Here is a 19,074-nt window from a genome sequence, read left to right on the forward strand (position 1 = left end):
TTTCCTTCATGTTAAAGTGAAAAAATATACTCATTGTACTAAATTTTTCCTCAAATGTTTCACCTTTAAAACCTTCCATTCACCTCAGCCAAATCTTTTTTGTTTTTTAATTTCTTTCAATAGGTTTTGGGGAAACAGGTGGTGTTTGGTTACATGAATAAGTTCTTAGTGGTGATTTCCGAGATTTTGGTGCATCCATCACCTGAGCAGTGTACACTGTACCCAATTTGTAGTGTTTTATCCCTCACCCCCTCCCACCCTTTCTTCGAGTCCCCAAGTCCATCGTATCATTCTTATGCCTTTGCATCCTCATAGCTCAGCTCCCACTTATGAGTGAGAACATATGATGTTTGCTTTTCCATTCCTGAGTTACTTCACTTAGAATAATGGTCTCCAATCCCACCCAAGTTTCTGTCAGATCTTTTCTGTAGGATCATACCTGGTGACCTTTAAGAACTTTAACCACCACAAGAAATCAGTTGGTAGTGCTCTAGTGGGGTGGCTCTTCCTCTTTAGTCATAGATTAAGGAAAGCTCAAGAACCACAACTCTACTGCTCTGTCTGAACACTCAATTGTTAATTTTATTCCTCCTCCTTTAGCTGAAATTCAGATTTTATCAACATTGTGAATAAATATTTTATGAGAGTTGAGCTCAGTTTCCTGGACAACACACTTAAAATGCCTGCTTTTATGTCTTACAGTTGCATACAGAACCTGACCAGATGTCTATGGGGTTTTGTTTGTTTGTTTGTTTTTTTGAGACAGGGTCTCACTCTGTTGCCCAGGCTGGAGTGCAGTGGTGTAATCTCAGCTCACTGCACCCTCTGCCTCCCAGGTTCAAGCAATTCTCCTGCTTCAGCCTCCCAAGTGGCTGGGATTACAGGCACCCACCACGACCCCTGTTTAATTTTTGTGTTTTTTCAGTAGAGACAGGGTTTCACCATGTTGGCCAGACTGGTCTCAAACTCCTGACCTCCAGCAGTCCACCTGCCTCAGCCTCCCACAGTGCTGGGATTACAAGCATGAGCCCCTGTACCCAGCCTATTTTTTTCTATTTGTGGTTATCACATTGAAATTATCCCTTAAAGACTATAAAACTACTTTATTCCTTCAGACACCAGAAAATTAGGCTTATAGGGAGTGATAACCAAGAGACAAAAAGCAACAGCTAAGTATTTTTTGTTTTTAAAATACTGCTTTTCCTGAAGAAAGCAAAATAAAATAAAACCCACATTAAAGAATCAAATATAATGACATCTTATACTCTTGGAAGACCTTTCTGCATCATTCCAAAAAAAAGGCTATAAGCCTCTGATATGATTATTTTAAGGACAGAGTGAAGATTTCCTCTTGAATGATTTGCTCTGCCGTTTATCAAAAAGACGTATCCGTCCACTTTAACGTTTCTGGTATAAATATACTTCACCCTTTAAAAATTACTGCATAACATTAAAATCACTAGCATTGCTGTACATCATCAACAGTCAAGCCGGAGAGCCAAATCAGGAATGAACTCCCATTCACAGTTGCCACAAAAAGAATCAAGTACCTAGGAATACAGCTAACTAGGGAGGTGAAAGATCTCTATGAGGAGACCTACAAACCACTGCTCAAAGAAATCAGAGATGACGCAAATAATTGGAAAAGCATTCCATGCTCATGGATAGGAAGAATGGATATCATTAAAATGGCCATATTGACCAAAGCAATTTATAGTTTTAATGCTATTCCTATTAACCTACCATTGAGACTTTTCACAGAACTAGAAAAAACTATTTTAAAATTCATATAGGACCAAAAAAAGCCCAAATAGCCAATGCAATCATAAGCAAAAAGAATAAAGCTGGAGGCATCACACTACCCAACTTCAAAATATACTACAGGGCTACAGTAACCAAAACAGTATGGTGGATACAAAAACACACATAGACCAATGGAACAGAATACAGAACCCAGAAATAAGACCAGATACCTACAACTATTTGATCTTTGACCAACCTGACAAAAGGAAGCAATGGAGAAAGGATTTCTTATTCAATAAATTTGGTGCTAAGATAAGTGGCTAGCCATATGCAGAAGGTTGAAACTGGACCCCTTCCTTATACCATATACAAAAATAAACTCAAGATGGATTAAAGACTTAAATGTAAAACCCAAAACTATTAAAACCCTGGAAGACAGGCTAGGCAATACAGTTCAGGACATAGGCGTGGACAAAGATTTCATGATGAAGACACCAAAGTAATTCCAACAAAAGCAAAAATTGACTAATGGGATCTTTTTAAAGAGCTTCTGCACAGCAGAAGAAACTGTCAATAGACTAAACAGACAATTTACAGAATGGAAGAAAATTTTTGCAAACTATGCATCTGACAAAGGTGTCATCCAGTATCTTTTAGGAACTTAAACAAATTTACAAGCAAAAAACAACCCAATTAAAAAGTGGGCAAAGAGCATGAACACTTTTCAAAAGAAGACATATATGTGTCCAACAATCTTATGAAAAAAAGTTCAACATCACTGATCATAGGAGAAATGCAAATGAATACCACAATAAGACACCATCTCACACCAGTCAGAATATGGCTATTATTCAAAAGTCAAAAACAACAGATGCTGTTGAGGTAGTAGAGGAAAAGGAACACTTGTGTACTGTTCGTGGGAGTGTCAGTCAGTTCGACCAGTGTGGAAGACAGTGTGGCAATTCCTGAAAAACCCGAAGGCAGAAATACCATTAGATCCAGCAATCCCATTACTGGGTATATACCCAAAGGAATATAAATCATTCTGTTATAAAGACATGCATGTGTATGTTCATTGCAGCACTATTCACAATAGGAAAGATATGGAATCAACCTAAATACCCATCAATGATAGGCTGGATAAAGAAAATGTGGTACATATACATCATGGAATACAATGCTTCCATAAAAAAGAATAAGATCCTGTCCTTTGCGGGTACGTTGATGGAGCTGGAGGCCATTATCCTTAGCAAACTAACAGGAACAGAAAATGAAACACCACATGTTCTCACTGGTAAGTGGAAGCTAAATGATGAGAACACATGGACACATAGAGGGAAACAACACACACTGGGGCCTATCTGAGAGTGGAGGGTAGGGGGACAGAGAGGACCAGGAAAAATAACTGCTGGGTACTAGGCTTAATACCTGGATGATGAAATAATCTGTACAACAAACACCAATGACACAAGTTTACCTATGTAACAAACCCGCACAAGTACCCCTGAACTTAAAAGTTAAAAAAAAACTACTGTGTAACATTAACATGATATTTCAAAGTTCACTGTGAGTGTTTACTTGTATAGTGTATTTTTCGCCTAGATAATTTTTTTTTTTGCATATTATGTAACTAATAGTAAGTTATCATACTTTAACCAAATGGCTCTACCTTTTTCTCTTTCTGATAAATAAGTAAATTTGGAGTAAAAGTGATGCCGAGAAATAAAATATATTATTGCTGCAGTGGGCAATACAGGGGAAAAGGGAGGCAGAAGGTAGCAGAAACTACAAAGGGGGAAGTGTAGAGAGGGCTGCAGCTTAACAAAGTAGTAAAAGAAACACATACTGGAATTAAAATTTTAGACAAAATGTTACTTTCCTACCCACTGTCTTTTTTCATGTCTTTATTTGATTTGGTTGATAACAAACTTTTCTAATTATTAAGTATAGCTTATACAATCTAACCTTTAATTATATTCATGCTTTTTTTGCCTAAAGTTTCATTATTATTAATTGGGGATCCTGTTCGATTTGATACTGGCATTTATTGTCTTCCTCTAGTGTGAATCCAAAATGTTTCAGAGAATTTATCAAGAATCATCATTAATAATAACTATATCCTACTGATATGCACGGAAATAAATGGGGATATAAATAAAAAGTTGAAATGCAGCTCAGTGATGTATTTACAATTCTGATTACAGAATCCTATCTTTCATTCCATGTTTAGCAGTCACATGGAGAAGGAACAAATTAGCCTGGCTTTAAAACATTGAACTAAAAACTAGGATTTGACTGTCTGAGCCATAACTTTACAGTGTCAGAATGTGAAAGTATACTTCCTAAAGGCAGGAAGGATGCATTTTTCAGGAACTTCACCAATTAATTTGCAATGTAAATTGATATAATAACCATATGATAATACACAACCCTGAGTATCAGAGAAAGAAGACCTTGAAAGAAGTGCTCAGTAATACATAGGCAAGAATCAGAATAGTAGTAATGGCTTGAGATATATATCACATGTAAGTGGGGACTTCAAAAGTTTCACAGGAAAATGGAATTAAAAGATAGGAATAAAGAAATATAAACTTTATCTCTCAAAATAAATGCCATCAAGTTCAGGACACTTTTGCAAGTAATACCAGCCATTTAATCCATCCCTAAAGAACTGAGGGTCTTGGAATTTAACATGTCAGTATAGTCTTTTTTACATTATTAACTGAAGAGAAGGGTACCCTTTACAAACTTTTTAAGATTAGGAAACAAAAAGAAGTTACAGGGAGCCGAATCAAGACTGCATGGTGCATGCCTGCTGATTTCCCATAGAAACTCTTTGAAAATTGCACTTGTTTGATGAGGGTATGAGCAGGAACATTGTCATGTCAGAGGACTCTCTGATGCTTTCCTGGGCATTTTTCTGCTAAAGCTTTAGCTGACTTTCTCAACACACTCTCATAATAAGCAGATACTATCATTCTTTGGTTCTCCAGAAAGTCAGCAAGCAAAATGCCTTGAGCAGCCCACAAAACAGTTACCATGACCTTTGCTCTTGACCAGTTCACTTTTGCTTTGACTGGACCACTTCCACCTCTTGGTAGCCATTGCTTTGATTGTGCTGTTTTTAGGATAGTAAGTTTTATCTCCTGTTACAGTTGTTCAAAGAAATACTTCAAGGTCTTTATCCTACTTGTTTAAAGTTTCTGTTGAAAGCTCTGCTCTCATATGCAGCTGATATGGGTGCATTGATTTTGGCACCCATCCAGTGGAAAATTTGCTTAATTTTAATTTCTCAGTTAGAATTGTGTAAGCTGAACCAGTTCAGATTTCTATAGTATTGGTTATTGTGTGTGCTGTTAATCATTGGTCCTCTTCAATTAGGGTACAAGCAAGATTAATGTTTTTTCATAAATTGTTGTAGATGATTTGCCTGTGCCTCTGCAAGCTTCATCTTCAACATTATCTTGTCTCTTCTTTATTTTTTTCTTTTTTTTTTTTTTTTTTTTTTTGAGACAGAGTTGTGCTTTGTTGCCTAGGCTGGAGTGCAGTGGTGCAAACACAGCTCATTGTAAACCTTGACCTCCTGGGTACAAGCTATCCTCCTGCCTCACCTCCTGAATAGCTGGGACCACAGGCATGTGCCACCATGCCTTGCTAATTTTTTTTTTTTTTTTTTAGTTTTTGTAGATAAAGGGTCATACCATGTTATCCAGGCTGGTCTTGAACTCTTGGGCTCAAGCAATCCTCCCATCTCAACCTCCCAAAGTGCTGGGATTACAGGCATGAGCCACCACATTTGGCTTGTCTCTTTAAAAAGTCATCCATCAACACTTGTGAAAAGAAGGGGACAATACAAGTTTTTTATCTGTAAGCTTCTGCTTTCTTTAATTGTTTCCATGAACTTTTTTTTAACCATCAATGATTTTATCATTCTTCCACCCAAACTTTACCATAAATTTGGTACTTGTTCTTAGTTCGGTTTTAGCAGAACTTATGTTGCTCTGAGAGGGGTTTTGTTCAAACTGATGTCTTATCTTTCTTAGTGCCTTACTATATCCTGTTCAGACATGTAGCAAGTTAGTACAAGTTTATTTTGGTGCAAAAAATTTGAAATCCATGCATAATGTTTTCATAATACACATTTCCCACAAACTTTTTGAAGTCCGCTAGTATGTATATAGATACATATTATAGGTAAGAGATTTTGTGTGTATGCACACATACATGCACAAACACACAGCATTGCAGTACTATATATCACTGGGAATACATCCAACAGGACACAAGACATGTTAAATGAAAGAGTGATGACCTTTCTTATGGTAGAGAACAGTGCCAGTAAATATAGACTGTGTCTTTTCAACATATTTTGTAATCATGTTTCATTAGTGTATTCTCGTATGGATACTTATACATTCACCTGTGCAGCAAGTGGGTTCCCCCATTTTCATTACTTTGTCTCACCTCTTTCCTTCAATTTGTCAAAAATTTTAACTATAAGTTTGTTTTTATTATGAAATAGACTGAAAGCTGCATAAAGACTAGAATTATGCTGATATTTACCTAGTGTGCATGCCTCGTATTTAGTCTATGGCTTGGCTCATAGATTTGTGCAATAAGTATTCGTTGACTAATGAATGAACATAGACATTACACATACAGTACTCTACATATTTTATAGTTATCACTGTTTATCCAGAGTAATTAGTACTGGTTGTAGAGAGGCAGGAAACGGCTATGCTGGTGCTGTCAATGTAGTTTCCTTAAGATAGTCCATTTTCCTGGTTGCTTTCTTTACAGTGAGAAGCGGTGCAGCATAAGCAAGGAAGTCAGACTGCCTGAGGACACATTCAGCCACCAACTAGTTGTATGATCTTGGGCACATTACTTAACCACTCTGTGCTTCCATTTCTTCATCTGTGCGATGAATTAATAATAGTACCTATCTCAAAAGGATTAATGAAAACTAGTTGAGTAGTGAGTAGATATGTGTGTAATGATTAGAAAGGTACCTAGAACACAGAAAGCTCTCAGTAAATATTGGCCTATTTTCTTGATCACTAAAATGGTAGGAAGGGAATATTGCAAATTGTATATTGGCTCTTAAAGTTTTTGTCTGGAAATGTCTCATTTCTGCTCACATTTTATTAGCTGGAGGAGGTCACATCAACATGATTAAGTTCAAAGTGATAGAAAAGTACAATTTTAAAATGTGTGTAGAACAAGGAGAGGATAACCATTGGTAACTCTCAGTACTTAACGTTTTTGTTTAATCTTGGTGGGATTAGAATTCATGTGCGGAAGTCCTGACCTCAGTGATTATCACTTAACTCTTGTAGCCAAAGGGAATTTCTGTTTCTCATGTATTTTATGTGTATATTTAGTAAAATATTCCTTTGTTTATTTCACTCTTTCCTCTGTTCTGTTGGATAGTTTTTGTTACTACATATTAAATAACCAATTAACATTTTCAGTAGTGCTTCACCAGGTAAATTCAGTTTTCTCTGTAGCTTATAAAGGGGAACCATTCCTGGGGGTCCAAGGGGCTTTAAGGAAAATGAAGTGCATGCTCATAAGTTGAAAATGCAATTGTCAAAAATGTTATTGAGGAAACTATGAGTGTCTAAACCCTATTTATCTAAAAATGAAACCAAGTTACAGTTAATGAACATCATTATATCAATAATAACATTAATTACCATAATACAACCTAACTGGAAATCTTCCCTTCATTAATTATTGACTGTTCATATGTTCTTTTCTTGCCATAGTACACTGTTCTCATATAACCACACTCATGAACAAAATATACATATGATGCTCAATGATTCTGTATAATTTAGTCATTAATGGCACAAAGTTATAAAGACCAAAAAATAAACTACTTAAAAGAAAGCATATGATATCACACTCACCTTCCTAGTCCACATCATTGGAGGTATCATGCATGAGACAATAAATGTATAAGCTAACAAATCCAAACAGACTTCAGTATAGCATGACTACCAGTGCAACTGTGGAGACAGTAGCACAGGTGGCTCCTGTCTGTTCAACAGGGTACTCTCCAAATACAGGAAATCTAAATTAGCCCTTCTTCATGAAAAGAAATGCTTTTATATACCAAACTGAGGACATTCATTGAAACTCTCAGAGCAATCAGATTATACTGACTAAATAGATATATAATAGGATAACATGAAGTTCTGATCATGCTTACAAATTATTAATAATAGTCACATCTACAGTTACTCTTTTTTTATTATACTTTAAGTTCTAGGGTACATGTGCACAATGTGCAGGTTTGTTACATATGTATACATGTGCCACGTTGGTGTGCTGCACTCGTTAACTCATCATTTACATTAAGTATATCTCCTAATGCTATCCCTCCCCCCTCCCCGCACCCCACAACAGGCCCCAGTGTGTGTTCCCCATCCTGTGGGCAAGTGTTCTCATTGTTCAGTTCCCACCTATGAGTGAGAACATGCGGTGCTTGGTTTTCTGTCCTTGTGATAGTTTGCTCAGAATGATGGTTTCCAGCTTCATCCATGTCCCTACAAAGTACATGAACTCATCCTTTTTTATCACTGCATAGTATTCCATGGTGTATATATGCCACATTTTCTTAATTCAGTCTATCATTGATGGACATTTGGGTTGGTTCCAAGTCTTTGCTATTGTGAATAGTGCTTATGCAGTAAACATACGTGTGCATGTGTCTTTATAGCAGCATGGTTTATAATCCTTTGGGTATATGCCCAGGAATGGGATGGCTGGGTCAAATGGTACTTCTAGTTCTAGATCCTTGAGGAATCGCCACACTGTCTTCCACAATGGTTGAACTAGTTTACAGTCCCAGCAACACCGTAAAAGCGTTCCTATTTCTCCACATCCTCTCCAGCACCTGTTGTTTCCTGCCTTTTTAATGATCGCCATTCTAACTAGTGTGAGATGGTATCTCATTGTGATTTTGATTTGCATTTCTCTGATGGCCAGTGATAATGAGCATTTTTTCATGTGTCTGTTGACTGCTTAAATGTCTTCTTTTGAGAAGTGTCTGTTCATATCCTTTGCCCACTTTTTGATGGGGTTGTTTCATTTTTTCTTGTAAATTTGTTTAAGTTCTTTGTAGATTCTGGATATTAGCCCTTTGTCAGATATGTTTGATTGCACTGTGGTCTGAGAGACAGTTTGTTATAATTTCTGTTCTTTTACATTTGCTGGGGAGTGCTTTACTTCCAACTATGTGGTCAATTTTGGAATAAGTGCGATGCAGTGCTGAGAAGATTGTATATTCTGTTGATTTGGGGTGGAGAGTTCTGTAGATGTCTGTTAGGTTCACTTGGTGCAGAGCTGAGTTCATTTCCTGGATATCCTTTTTAACTTTCTGTTTCATTGATCTGTCTAATGTTGACAGTGGGGTGTTAAAGTCTCCCATTATTATTGTGTGGGAGTCCAAGTCTCTTTATAGATCTCCAAGGACTTACTTTATGAATCTGGGTGCTCCTGTATTGGGTGCGTATATATTTAGGATAGTTAGCTCTTCTTGTTGAAATGATCCCTTTACCATTATGTAATGGCCTTCTTTGTCTCTTTTGATCTTTGTTGGTTTAAAGTCTGTTTTATCAGAGACTAGGATTGCAACCCCTGCTTTCTTTTGTTTTCCATTTGCTTGGTAGGTCTTCTTCCATCCCTTTATTTTGAGACTCTGTGTGTCTCTGCATGTGAGATGGATCTCCTGAATACAACACACTGATGGGTCTTAACTCTTTATCCAATTTGCTAGTCTTTGTCTTTTAATTGGAGCATTTAGCCCATTTACATTTAATGTTGATATTGTTATGTGTTACTCTTAAAGACATTATTATTAGAGTATTTTCTGTTGTTTTTTCTATAGTGACTCATGTTGCAGAAGTAAATGGCAGAAGAATAACTTATTATGTTGAAATACTAAAAGGAGTGATGCAGGAGCAGTTTCCCTAAACAAACAGAAAAAACTATGTGCTTGTATATTTTTGAATTTCAGTAGGAAAATAGAGTGAAATACATGTGAGAATGAAAGGAAGAGAAATGCATGATGTTGTGTTACCACAAGAATATATGCTCACCACTGAGAATATTGCCTAACACAAAACAGATGCTCAATAAATACATTTTTGAATGAAAACCGTAGAAGGAAGGATGGAAAGAAATAGATGAGAAGGAGTTTGAACAGAAAACAGATGATGATATCCTAGATTGGTAACCTGGCACAGATGCCAAATATAATGGTGTTGGAACATAAGCCTTTTATGAACATACTATTCTACAGTAGAAAAATCTCTCATGATTCATGACTTGGTGGTAAACAACATTATCAGAAAAATGAGGGTATAAGGAGAGTATTATTTGTTTACTCTATGTTTTAGTTCATTGAGGCTGCTATAACAAAATACAGGCCGAGTATTCCTTATCTGAAACACTTGGAACCAGAGTGTTTTGAATTTAGGATTTTTTTCAGATTTTGGAATATTTGCATATACATAATGGGATATCTTGAGGATGGGACCCAAGTTTAAAAACAGTTGTCGGCCAGGCATGGTGGCTCATGCCTGTAATTCCAGCACTTTGGGAGGCTGAGGAGGGCGGATCACCTGAGGTCAGGAGTTTGAGACCAGCCTGGCCAACATGGTGAAACCCCATTTCTACTAAAATACAAAAATTAGCCAGGCATGGTGGCATGAGCCTGTAGTCCCAGCTCCTGGGGAGCCTGAGGCAGGAGAATCACTTGAACATGGGAGGCGGAGGTTGCAGTGAGCCAAGATCATTCCATTGCACTCTAGCCTGGGTGACAGAGACGAGACTCCATCTAAAAAAAAAAAAACACACAATTGTCTGTGTTTCATATATATGCCTTATACACATGGCCTAAAGAGTTTATATAATATTTTTAATAATTTTGTACATGAAACAATGAAACACAGTTTGTGTTAAGTACTTACATGTGGAATTTTCCACTTACGGCATCTTGTCAGCGCTCAAAAATTTTGGATTTTGTAACATTTTGGATTTTCAGATTAGAGATGCTTAACCTGGTCCATAAACTAGGTAGCTTATGAACAACAGAAATTTATTTCTCGCAGTTCTAGAAGTGAGAAGTCCGGGATCAAAATACCAGTAGATTTGGTGTTTGATGAGGGCCCCACCTCCTGGTTCATAGAACAGTGCCTTCTCCCTGTGTCCTCACATCATGGAAGGGGCAAACAAGCTCCCTTGAGCCTATTTGATAAGAGCACTAATCCCATTCACAAGGGCTCTTCTCTCATGACCTAATTACTTTCCTCAAAGCCCCAGCACATCATACCATCACCTTGGAGGTAAGGATTTCAACATATGAATTTTGGACACAAACGTTCAAACTATACTAATAACAGTGTTTCTGAACGTTTCTTTATTAGAAACTACTTTTAGAAAAATGTAATAAAACTCTAGACTTCTCCCTCAAAAATACATATGTACATATCCCCATAAAATTTTGTAGACCATTTCAGTTTTGTGAATCTGTAAAACTCATCCATTGGTTAATTATGAGTGCCACATTTTTTAAATAATGTGAATGTTGGGCTTAATATCTACCCCCACCCCCCAAAAAAATATGAAAAGAAGAGCACAGAAGTGCCAAGGAACAACACACAACTCTGTATATAGATATCGGAAGGACTAAAACCCAGAATAACCTGAGGTGCAGTCTAAAAAAGTAATAGGACTCCTCCGTCAGGTCCCACAGTATAATAGGATATAGCCAATTATCTTTCCATTTAGTGATTGTAATTTTTTGTGTCCACATATTCACTGCTAGTATATAGAAATAGAATTATTATTTGTGTGTCTATCTTGCATCTTGTGACCTTGCTTACCTCAGTCATTAGTTCCAGGAGTGTTTGACAGATTTTGCATGATTTTTTACATAGACAATCATGTTATCTGCATATAGGGACAATTTTATTTCCTCTTTTTCTATTTATATTCCCCTTATTTCCTCTCTTTTGCCTCACTGCATTGGCTAGAAATTTCAGTACCCTGTTGAGTAAGAGTGGTAACAGCAGACATCTTTGCCTTATTCCCAGTTTTAGGTGGAGAACATTCAGTCTTTCACTCTTACGTATAAAGTTAGCTATAGTTTTTTGTCGATACTTTTATCGAGTTGAAGAAATTGCCGTTTATTCCTGTTTTCCTGAACTTTTCTAAAATTGTGAATCGTTGCTGAATTTTGTCAAATACCTTTTATAATGACTAATATGATCATGTGATTTTTCTTCTTCAGCTGTTAATATAAATACTACATTGATTCTTAAGGATTTTTTTGTCTTTATAAAGGATGTATATTGGTCTGTAGTTTTCTTCTTTTGTATTGTTTTTGGTTTTTGTATCAAGGTGATATTAGCTATAATAATTATTGAGAAATGTATCTTCCTCTTCTGTCTTCTGGAAGAGATTATGTATAATTGGAGTTAATTCTTCTTTAAATGTTTAATAAAATCCTTCAGTGAAACTATCTCAGCCTGGAGATTTGGGGAGAGGGGAGTAAACATCTTAAATTTCCTTAATTGTTACAGAGATGTTCATGTTATCTTTTTCACATTGGGTGAGTTGTGGTCATTTGTGGTTTTTTTGGTCCATTTCTTCTAAGTTGTCAAATTTATGTATGTAGAGTCTTTCACAGTTTCCACCCGTTCTTTTGATGTCTTCAGAGTCAGTAATGATATCCTCTTTTTCATTCCTGATATTGATAATTTGTGTCTACTCTTTTTTTCTTTGTCAGTCTTTTTAGAGGTGTGTCAGTGTTACTGATTTGTTTCAGAGAAACAGCTCTTTGTTTTGTTAATTTTTCTCTGTTGTTTTTGTTTTGTTTCACTGATTTTTATTGATTTCTGCTTCTTTTATTGTTTCCTTTCTTCTACTTGCCTTTTATGTATTCTAAAGGTGAGAATTTATACTACTGATTTTAAATGTTTCTTCTTTTCTAATATATGCATTTAATACTATAGATTACCCTCTCAGTCCTACTTTGGTTGTGTCCAACAAGTGTTGATATTTTTTATTGTGATTTTCATTCAGTTCTGTGTTCTTTTTGTTTTCCCTTGAGAATTCTTTTTTAAATCAAGAGGTTTTCTTTTTCTGCCTTCCTGTGGGTGACTTGGTCATTTTTTAGAATTCTGTTTTGATTTATCTACATGTCTTAATATATCCCTTTGTGTAACTTTTTTAGTGTTTGCTCTAAGTATTACATTTTTTATGCATAGCCTTATCAGTCTACTGGTGCTATCATTCTATCAGTCCATGTGAAATATAGACACTTTACGTCCCTTCACATCCCTTTGCCTCCCCCCATTTATAATATATTTATCCTGAATATTACCAGTAAATACACTTAGAACCACATCAGTGTTACAATTTGTGTTTCAACAGTAAAACATGATTTAGAAAACTCAAGAGGAAAAGGAGAGCCTATTATAGATAGTCGTATTTTGCTTATTGTGTTCTTTCTTCCTCCCTAATGTTTCAGTGTTTCTTCTATTACTTCCCTCATGTTTACAGAACTGCCTATAGCCTTTCTTTTAGACTACATCTGATGGCCATCAATATTCTGGCTTTTACTTCATCTAAAGACATATTCACTTGTTATTCCTGGAGGTGTCTTCATTGGCTATAGGATTTGGGGTTGACAGTTCTTTTCTTTTAGCACCTAAAAAGTATTTTGCCACTTCCTCTGGTCATCATTGTTTCTGATGTAAAATATGTTGTCATTCTAATTGTTTTACTTCTAGAAATGAGATGCCATTTTTCTCTGGCTGCTCTTTAGACTTTCTTTGCCCTCAGTTTCCAGAAATTTAATTATGATGTGTCTCAGCATGGACTTCCTTGGATTTAGTTTGGAGTTCAGTCAGCTACTTAAATCTGTACATTTATGTTTTTGCCAAATTTAGAAAGTTTTCCGCCATTATTTTTTCAGACATTGTTTCGGCTCTGCCTACTTTCTCCTCTCCTTCTAGGATTCCAGTGACACAAATGCTAAATGTTGTGCTCCACAGATCCCTAAGGCTCTGTTCACTTTTTCATCTATTTCCTTCTGTTATCTGGATTGCGTAATTTCTATTATCCTGTCTTCCAATTAAGTGATTCCTCCCTCTGTCCCTTCCATTCTGCTGTTGAGCACATCTACTGAGCTTTTATTTTGGTTATTATATAATGTCAGTTCAGAAACTTCCATTTGGTTCTTCCTTACATCTTCTGTTTCTTTTCTGAGAGTTTCTATTTCTTTGCTAAGGCTATTTTTTTCCATTCATTTCAAATATTTTCATAATTGCATATTGAAGCATATTGTCAATCATGGCTGCTTCAAATTCTTCACCATTTCAATGTTGGCATTTTGGGGTGATCTTTTTGCATACCCTTGGAGATTTTCCAGGTTCTTAGTATGACAAGTGATTTTAGATTGAAACCTGGACCTTTTCTTATTTTTTTCTGAGATAATTTATTTTATTTAAACCTTCTATTTAGACTTTCTATAACATGCTTCATCTGGAAGAGGGGACACTGTCTTATATCTGCTACATGGTAGTAGAAATCTAAGTTCTTCACTTGTCATCCATTGAAACCCAGTGAGTCAGGGGCTCTTTTTATACTGCTTGATGGGGGTGGGAGTTCCCGGTCCCCATGTGATGTCCACTGGTGGGCTGGCCTCATTGTTGTTTGTCAGCAGTGGAAGTCCTGACTCTGCAGTAGGCTTCCGCTGACACTACCCCAGTGGGGAGGGGGAGGGATGCCCCATTACTCTCCAATGGGAGGTGGAAAGCCAACCTCTCCACATGGTCTCCACTGACTCCATGTGAGTGGGGCACCTTGTTACCAGCCAGCAGAGATGAAGTCCTGGCTGCCTACTTGGTGGTCTCTGATAACACCCAGCAAGGGTGTTGGGTATCTCATTACACCTTCATGAGGGTACATGTCTGGGCTTCACAGCCATCCTTTGCTGGTGTAGGTCAGGTGGGGATGCAATTTTTCTGTGATGTTTGGCTGGAGTATAGCAGTTGTCTAAAAGTTTTCCATCTTGCTAATCTGCTCTTTTCTCGTCCTTTGACTAGAGGGAACAGGCTTTTGCCGGGGCTTTTTTTTTTTTTTTTTTTTGTCTGCACTCATTTGTCTATCTGGGCTGTTGGCCTCTTTGCTTCCAAGTGTGGGATATATGAAGCAAAAAGAACTCACCAATATGTTGTTCCTTAGGTCCTGAGGTCCTTAGTCAGTCTACTTTCTCTCACCTTTCAGAGTCTTCTCTTTTTTTAAATTTATTTTAATAGGTTTCTGGGGAACAGGCGGTATTTGGTTATGTGAATAAGTTCTATAAGTGGTGATTTCTGAGATTTTGGTGCACCCATCACCTGAGCAGCGTACCCTATACCCAATGTGTAGTCTTTTATTTCTCAGCCACCTCCCACCCTTTCCCCTGAGTCCCCAAAGTATGTGTGTGTGTGTGTGTACATATATATGTATATATGTGTGTATATATACGTGTATATATATATACGTGTGTGTATATATATAACATTTTCTTTATCCACTCATTGACTGATGGGTATTTGGGCTGGTTTCATATTTTTGCAATTGCAAATTGTGCTGCTATAAACATTTGTGTGCAACTATCTTTTTTGTATAATGAATTCTTTTCCTCTGAGTAGATACCCAGGAGTGGGATTGCTGGATCAGATGGTAGATCTACTTTTCGTTCTTAAAGGAATCTCCACACTGTTTTTCATTGTGGTTATACCAGTTTACATTCCTACCAACAGCGTAAAATGTTTACATTCTCACCACATCCACACCAACATCTATTTATTTTTATTTTTTTGATTATGTTCATTCTTGGAGGAGCGAAGTGGTGTATTGCATTGTGGTTTTGATTTGCATTTCCCTGATAATTAATGATATTGAGCATTCTTTCATAGGTTTGTTGGTCATTTGTATATCTTATTTTGAGAATTGCCTATTCATGTCCTTAGCCCACTTTTCAATGGGATTGTTTGTTTTGTTCTTTGTTTTTGTTTTTGTTTTTTTTTTTGAGACGGAGTCTCGCTCTGCCGCCCAGGCTGGAGTGCAGTGGCCGGATCTCAGCTCACTGCAAGCTCTGCCTCCTGGGTTCACGCCATTCTCCTGCCTCAGCCTCCCGAGTAGCTGGGAGTACAGGCGCCCGCCACCACGCCCGGCTAGTTTTCTGTATTTTTTTAGTAGAGACGGGGTTTCACCGTGTCAGCCAGGATGGTCTCGATCTCCTGACCTCGTGATCCGCCCGTCTCGGCCTCCCAAAGTACTGGGATTACAGGCTTGAGCCACAGCGCCCGGCCAAGTTTGTTTTGTTCTTGCTGATTTGTTTGGATTCCTTTTGCCCAATGTATAGATTATGAAAATTTTCTCCCACTGTCTGTTTACTGATTATTTCTTTTACTGTGCGAAAGGAAGCTTTGTAGTTTAATTAAGTCCCATCTATTTATCCTTTTTTTGTTACATTTGCTTCTGGGTTCTTGGTCACGAAGTCTTTGCCTAAGCCAATGTCTAGAAGAGTTTTTCCAGTGTCATCTTCTAGAATTTGTATGGTTCAGGTCTTCAGAGTCTTCTTATGTTTGTTTTATATATCCTTTCCAGAACTGTTCAGCTGCCCTTACAGAAGAATAGGGAACACTATGCCTAGGGCTAGAAATTTTAGATAACATTAGATCTCTGACCGCTTTTGGTGAATTCAGTTACTTAATTTTAACATAATCTTACTGAAAATCAATATAGCCTGATTTTAGCATGGTCTTCCTTAAATTACTGGGGTTAGTTTGTATTTGTAAGGATAGAAATCATCCTATTTTAAATTAGAGAGATATACTATTTGTTACTATTATTCATCAAGTAATCATTATTTAACAGAAGAATTAAGTTATAATTATGATGTACAGGAAAAATAAGTGCATTAAAGTATACTTTAAAGACTTACAATTTTAGTTCTTTTTATATGCCCTTTATACTATCAGGTTTTTATAATGAAATTATAGATAAAAAATTATATAGCCATAAAATCTAAAATGCCTTTCAAAATGAAATTATTTTTCTCAATGGCCAGACATTGAAAAAATCCATAGTTTTTTTTGAAATTAAAAAAATGTTTTCATTAATTCAGTGAATATTTAGTAAAGACATGCTGTGTGCCAGACATTGTGCTAGAAATATAATGAGCAAAACATACATAGGTCCTGCCTTAATCAGACTTAAAGTGTTTTTCTACAGTAAAATATCAAAATAATTAATGAAGTGAAATCTTCTAGCAAAGTATTTTATATGTTTTTATGAATACTGCTGCTCTGGAAAATTAGAATATTATAAAAATTGACTTCTTAAGCAGTGGCATTTATTACTAATGTTTACTGAAATTAAACTAAAAACAAAAATTGTATCATTATCACAAAATATTTCATTGGCTATATAATGGGCCTATTTACATCATTTCTGAAATATCTCCTGGATTTTTAGTATTGGTTTGGAGTATAAAAGACAGTGATGGCCAATGTTGGCCATGGCTATTAATGGTTTATATTAGTTGAAAGCTGTAAAATCATCCAAGAACTCTATTAGCATTAGAATAATAATTTACCAAGACAATTACCACATACTGGAAATTTTTGCAGCTCTAATTCAGTATTATTAATAATGGATAAAATTGCATTTTTCTCAGGTTGCTGTGGGCGGTGGGGAATTATTTCAATGAATATTTCAGTGCATTATTTTAATCATTTTTCCACCAAATCCAAGTGGGCAATATTTTATACTTCTTAATTCAGCCTACTAAGAAACCATGGTCATTAAATTGTAAACTATTTGTAGTGAGGTGTATTCTGTGATTTACAACCCTTGTTAAAAATAGTGTAAAAGAAACAAACTGTACCATTAATACTTGTAATTTGATGTTGCATTTGTTACTAAACTCCACATGATTAATGCTTTTAGTAGAAATAAGAAAATTTTAAAAATAAAAAGCAGAGCTGAGTGGTATAATGCCTGAAATATAAGAATGTTATTATTTTAAGTCTTTTTCAGTTGTAGAGGGAATATATATATATGTATATTTCACACTTGTATTTGTGTATGTGTGTATATATATATATATATATATATATACACATTATCTTAATTTTTCAATGAGACCAACAAAATAACTTCAATTTTATAGAAAAATGTATTTCCAGTTATACATTGTTATTAATAGGGATTACTTTTTTCCCCTCTACTCTTAGCCAATTGCATGATTTCTGGCGTTTGGATTACTGGGAAGATGATCTTCGTCGAAGGAGACGATTTGTTCGCAATGCATTTGGCTCCACTCATGCTGAGGCATTGCTCAAAGCTGCAATAGAATATGGTTAGTACCAATGCTTCTTCCACAAAAATACTTCTGGATGTGAGGTAACTCCTTGTGTTTGAGAATTCCTTTTTTTTTTTTCACTAGTATTTAATGTTCTCCATATCATGAGTCAGAAATATTTTGTTCTGCTTTATCCTTCAGCATCATTTAGGTTACTGTTAATCAACCCATTATTTCTCAGACTAGATATCTTTTTATAGCCTTCAACTTCTTTTTAAGAGATAAATGGACTTCACATAGTTATTAACTAACATCCCTTTCATATAACCTAAAACAAGAATAAAATTAATTTCTTTTTCGGTGTCTTTCAAACTTTGATGACCAAGACTCATAGTAAATAAAAAAATGACCCTGATCCTGTACTCAGACCTATATATTTTATGTATAAATTTGTTTCTGTGTACACACTTACATATACTTCATTAATATACATATACACATGTAATATGTATACATATGTATACAGTGAGTATATGTTTATGTATGCATATACATATTGTATATATAACTGAAAAAATGTTTTATTAATAACCTCTTTATATGATATTTTGTTTTCATCCCACCTATTCCTTTCAGTTTAATAAAATATAATTTAAAATCTTGTTATAAGCTGCCAATTTAAATTTCCAGTTCTCCAATGGACTACAAGTCTGAAAAAGATGGTCTCCTACTTACAGTATCATTAATTATCACACTATAATAGAACTGTACCCTAAATTGTTCTTTATAAATTGTACAATAAATCATAAATATCAAAATATTTTTGTAGTTTAATAAAAATGCTGCTACTTTAGATTGCTTTCTGCTAAGAAATATACTTAGGAACATTTGGTCTACTTGCCCATTTTTCAGTGCTGTAACAAGTTTAAGTTTGATGGGGCATATCAGAATTTTAT

General features: G+C 35.8%; 1 protein-coding gene across 11 annotated transcripts in view; it reads left to right on the top strand.

The window, feature by feature from the left end:
• Nucleotides 1-19,074, top strand: part of NBEA (neurobeachin) — a 739,922-nt gene that overhangs the window by 460,977 nt on the left and 259,871 nt on the right. For all 11 annotated transcript variants that reach the window (XM_031655705.1, XM_031655707.1, XM_031655708.1 and 8 more), the window contains one exon: nucleotides 18,051-18,175. In XM_031655705.1, coding sequence (XP_031511565.1) covers nucleotides 18,051-18,175 — 125 coding nt within the window. The remainder of the gene's footprint in view (nucleotides 1-18,050; nucleotides 18,176-19,074) is intronic.

The sequence above is a fragment of the Papio anubis genome, chromosome 15 (genome assembly GCF_008728515.1).
Source record: "Papio anubis isolate 15944 chromosome 15, Panubis1.0, whole genome shotgun sequence".
Taxonomy (NCBI): Eukaryota; Metazoa; Chordata; class Mammalia; order Primates; family Cercopithecidae; genus Papio; species Papio anubis.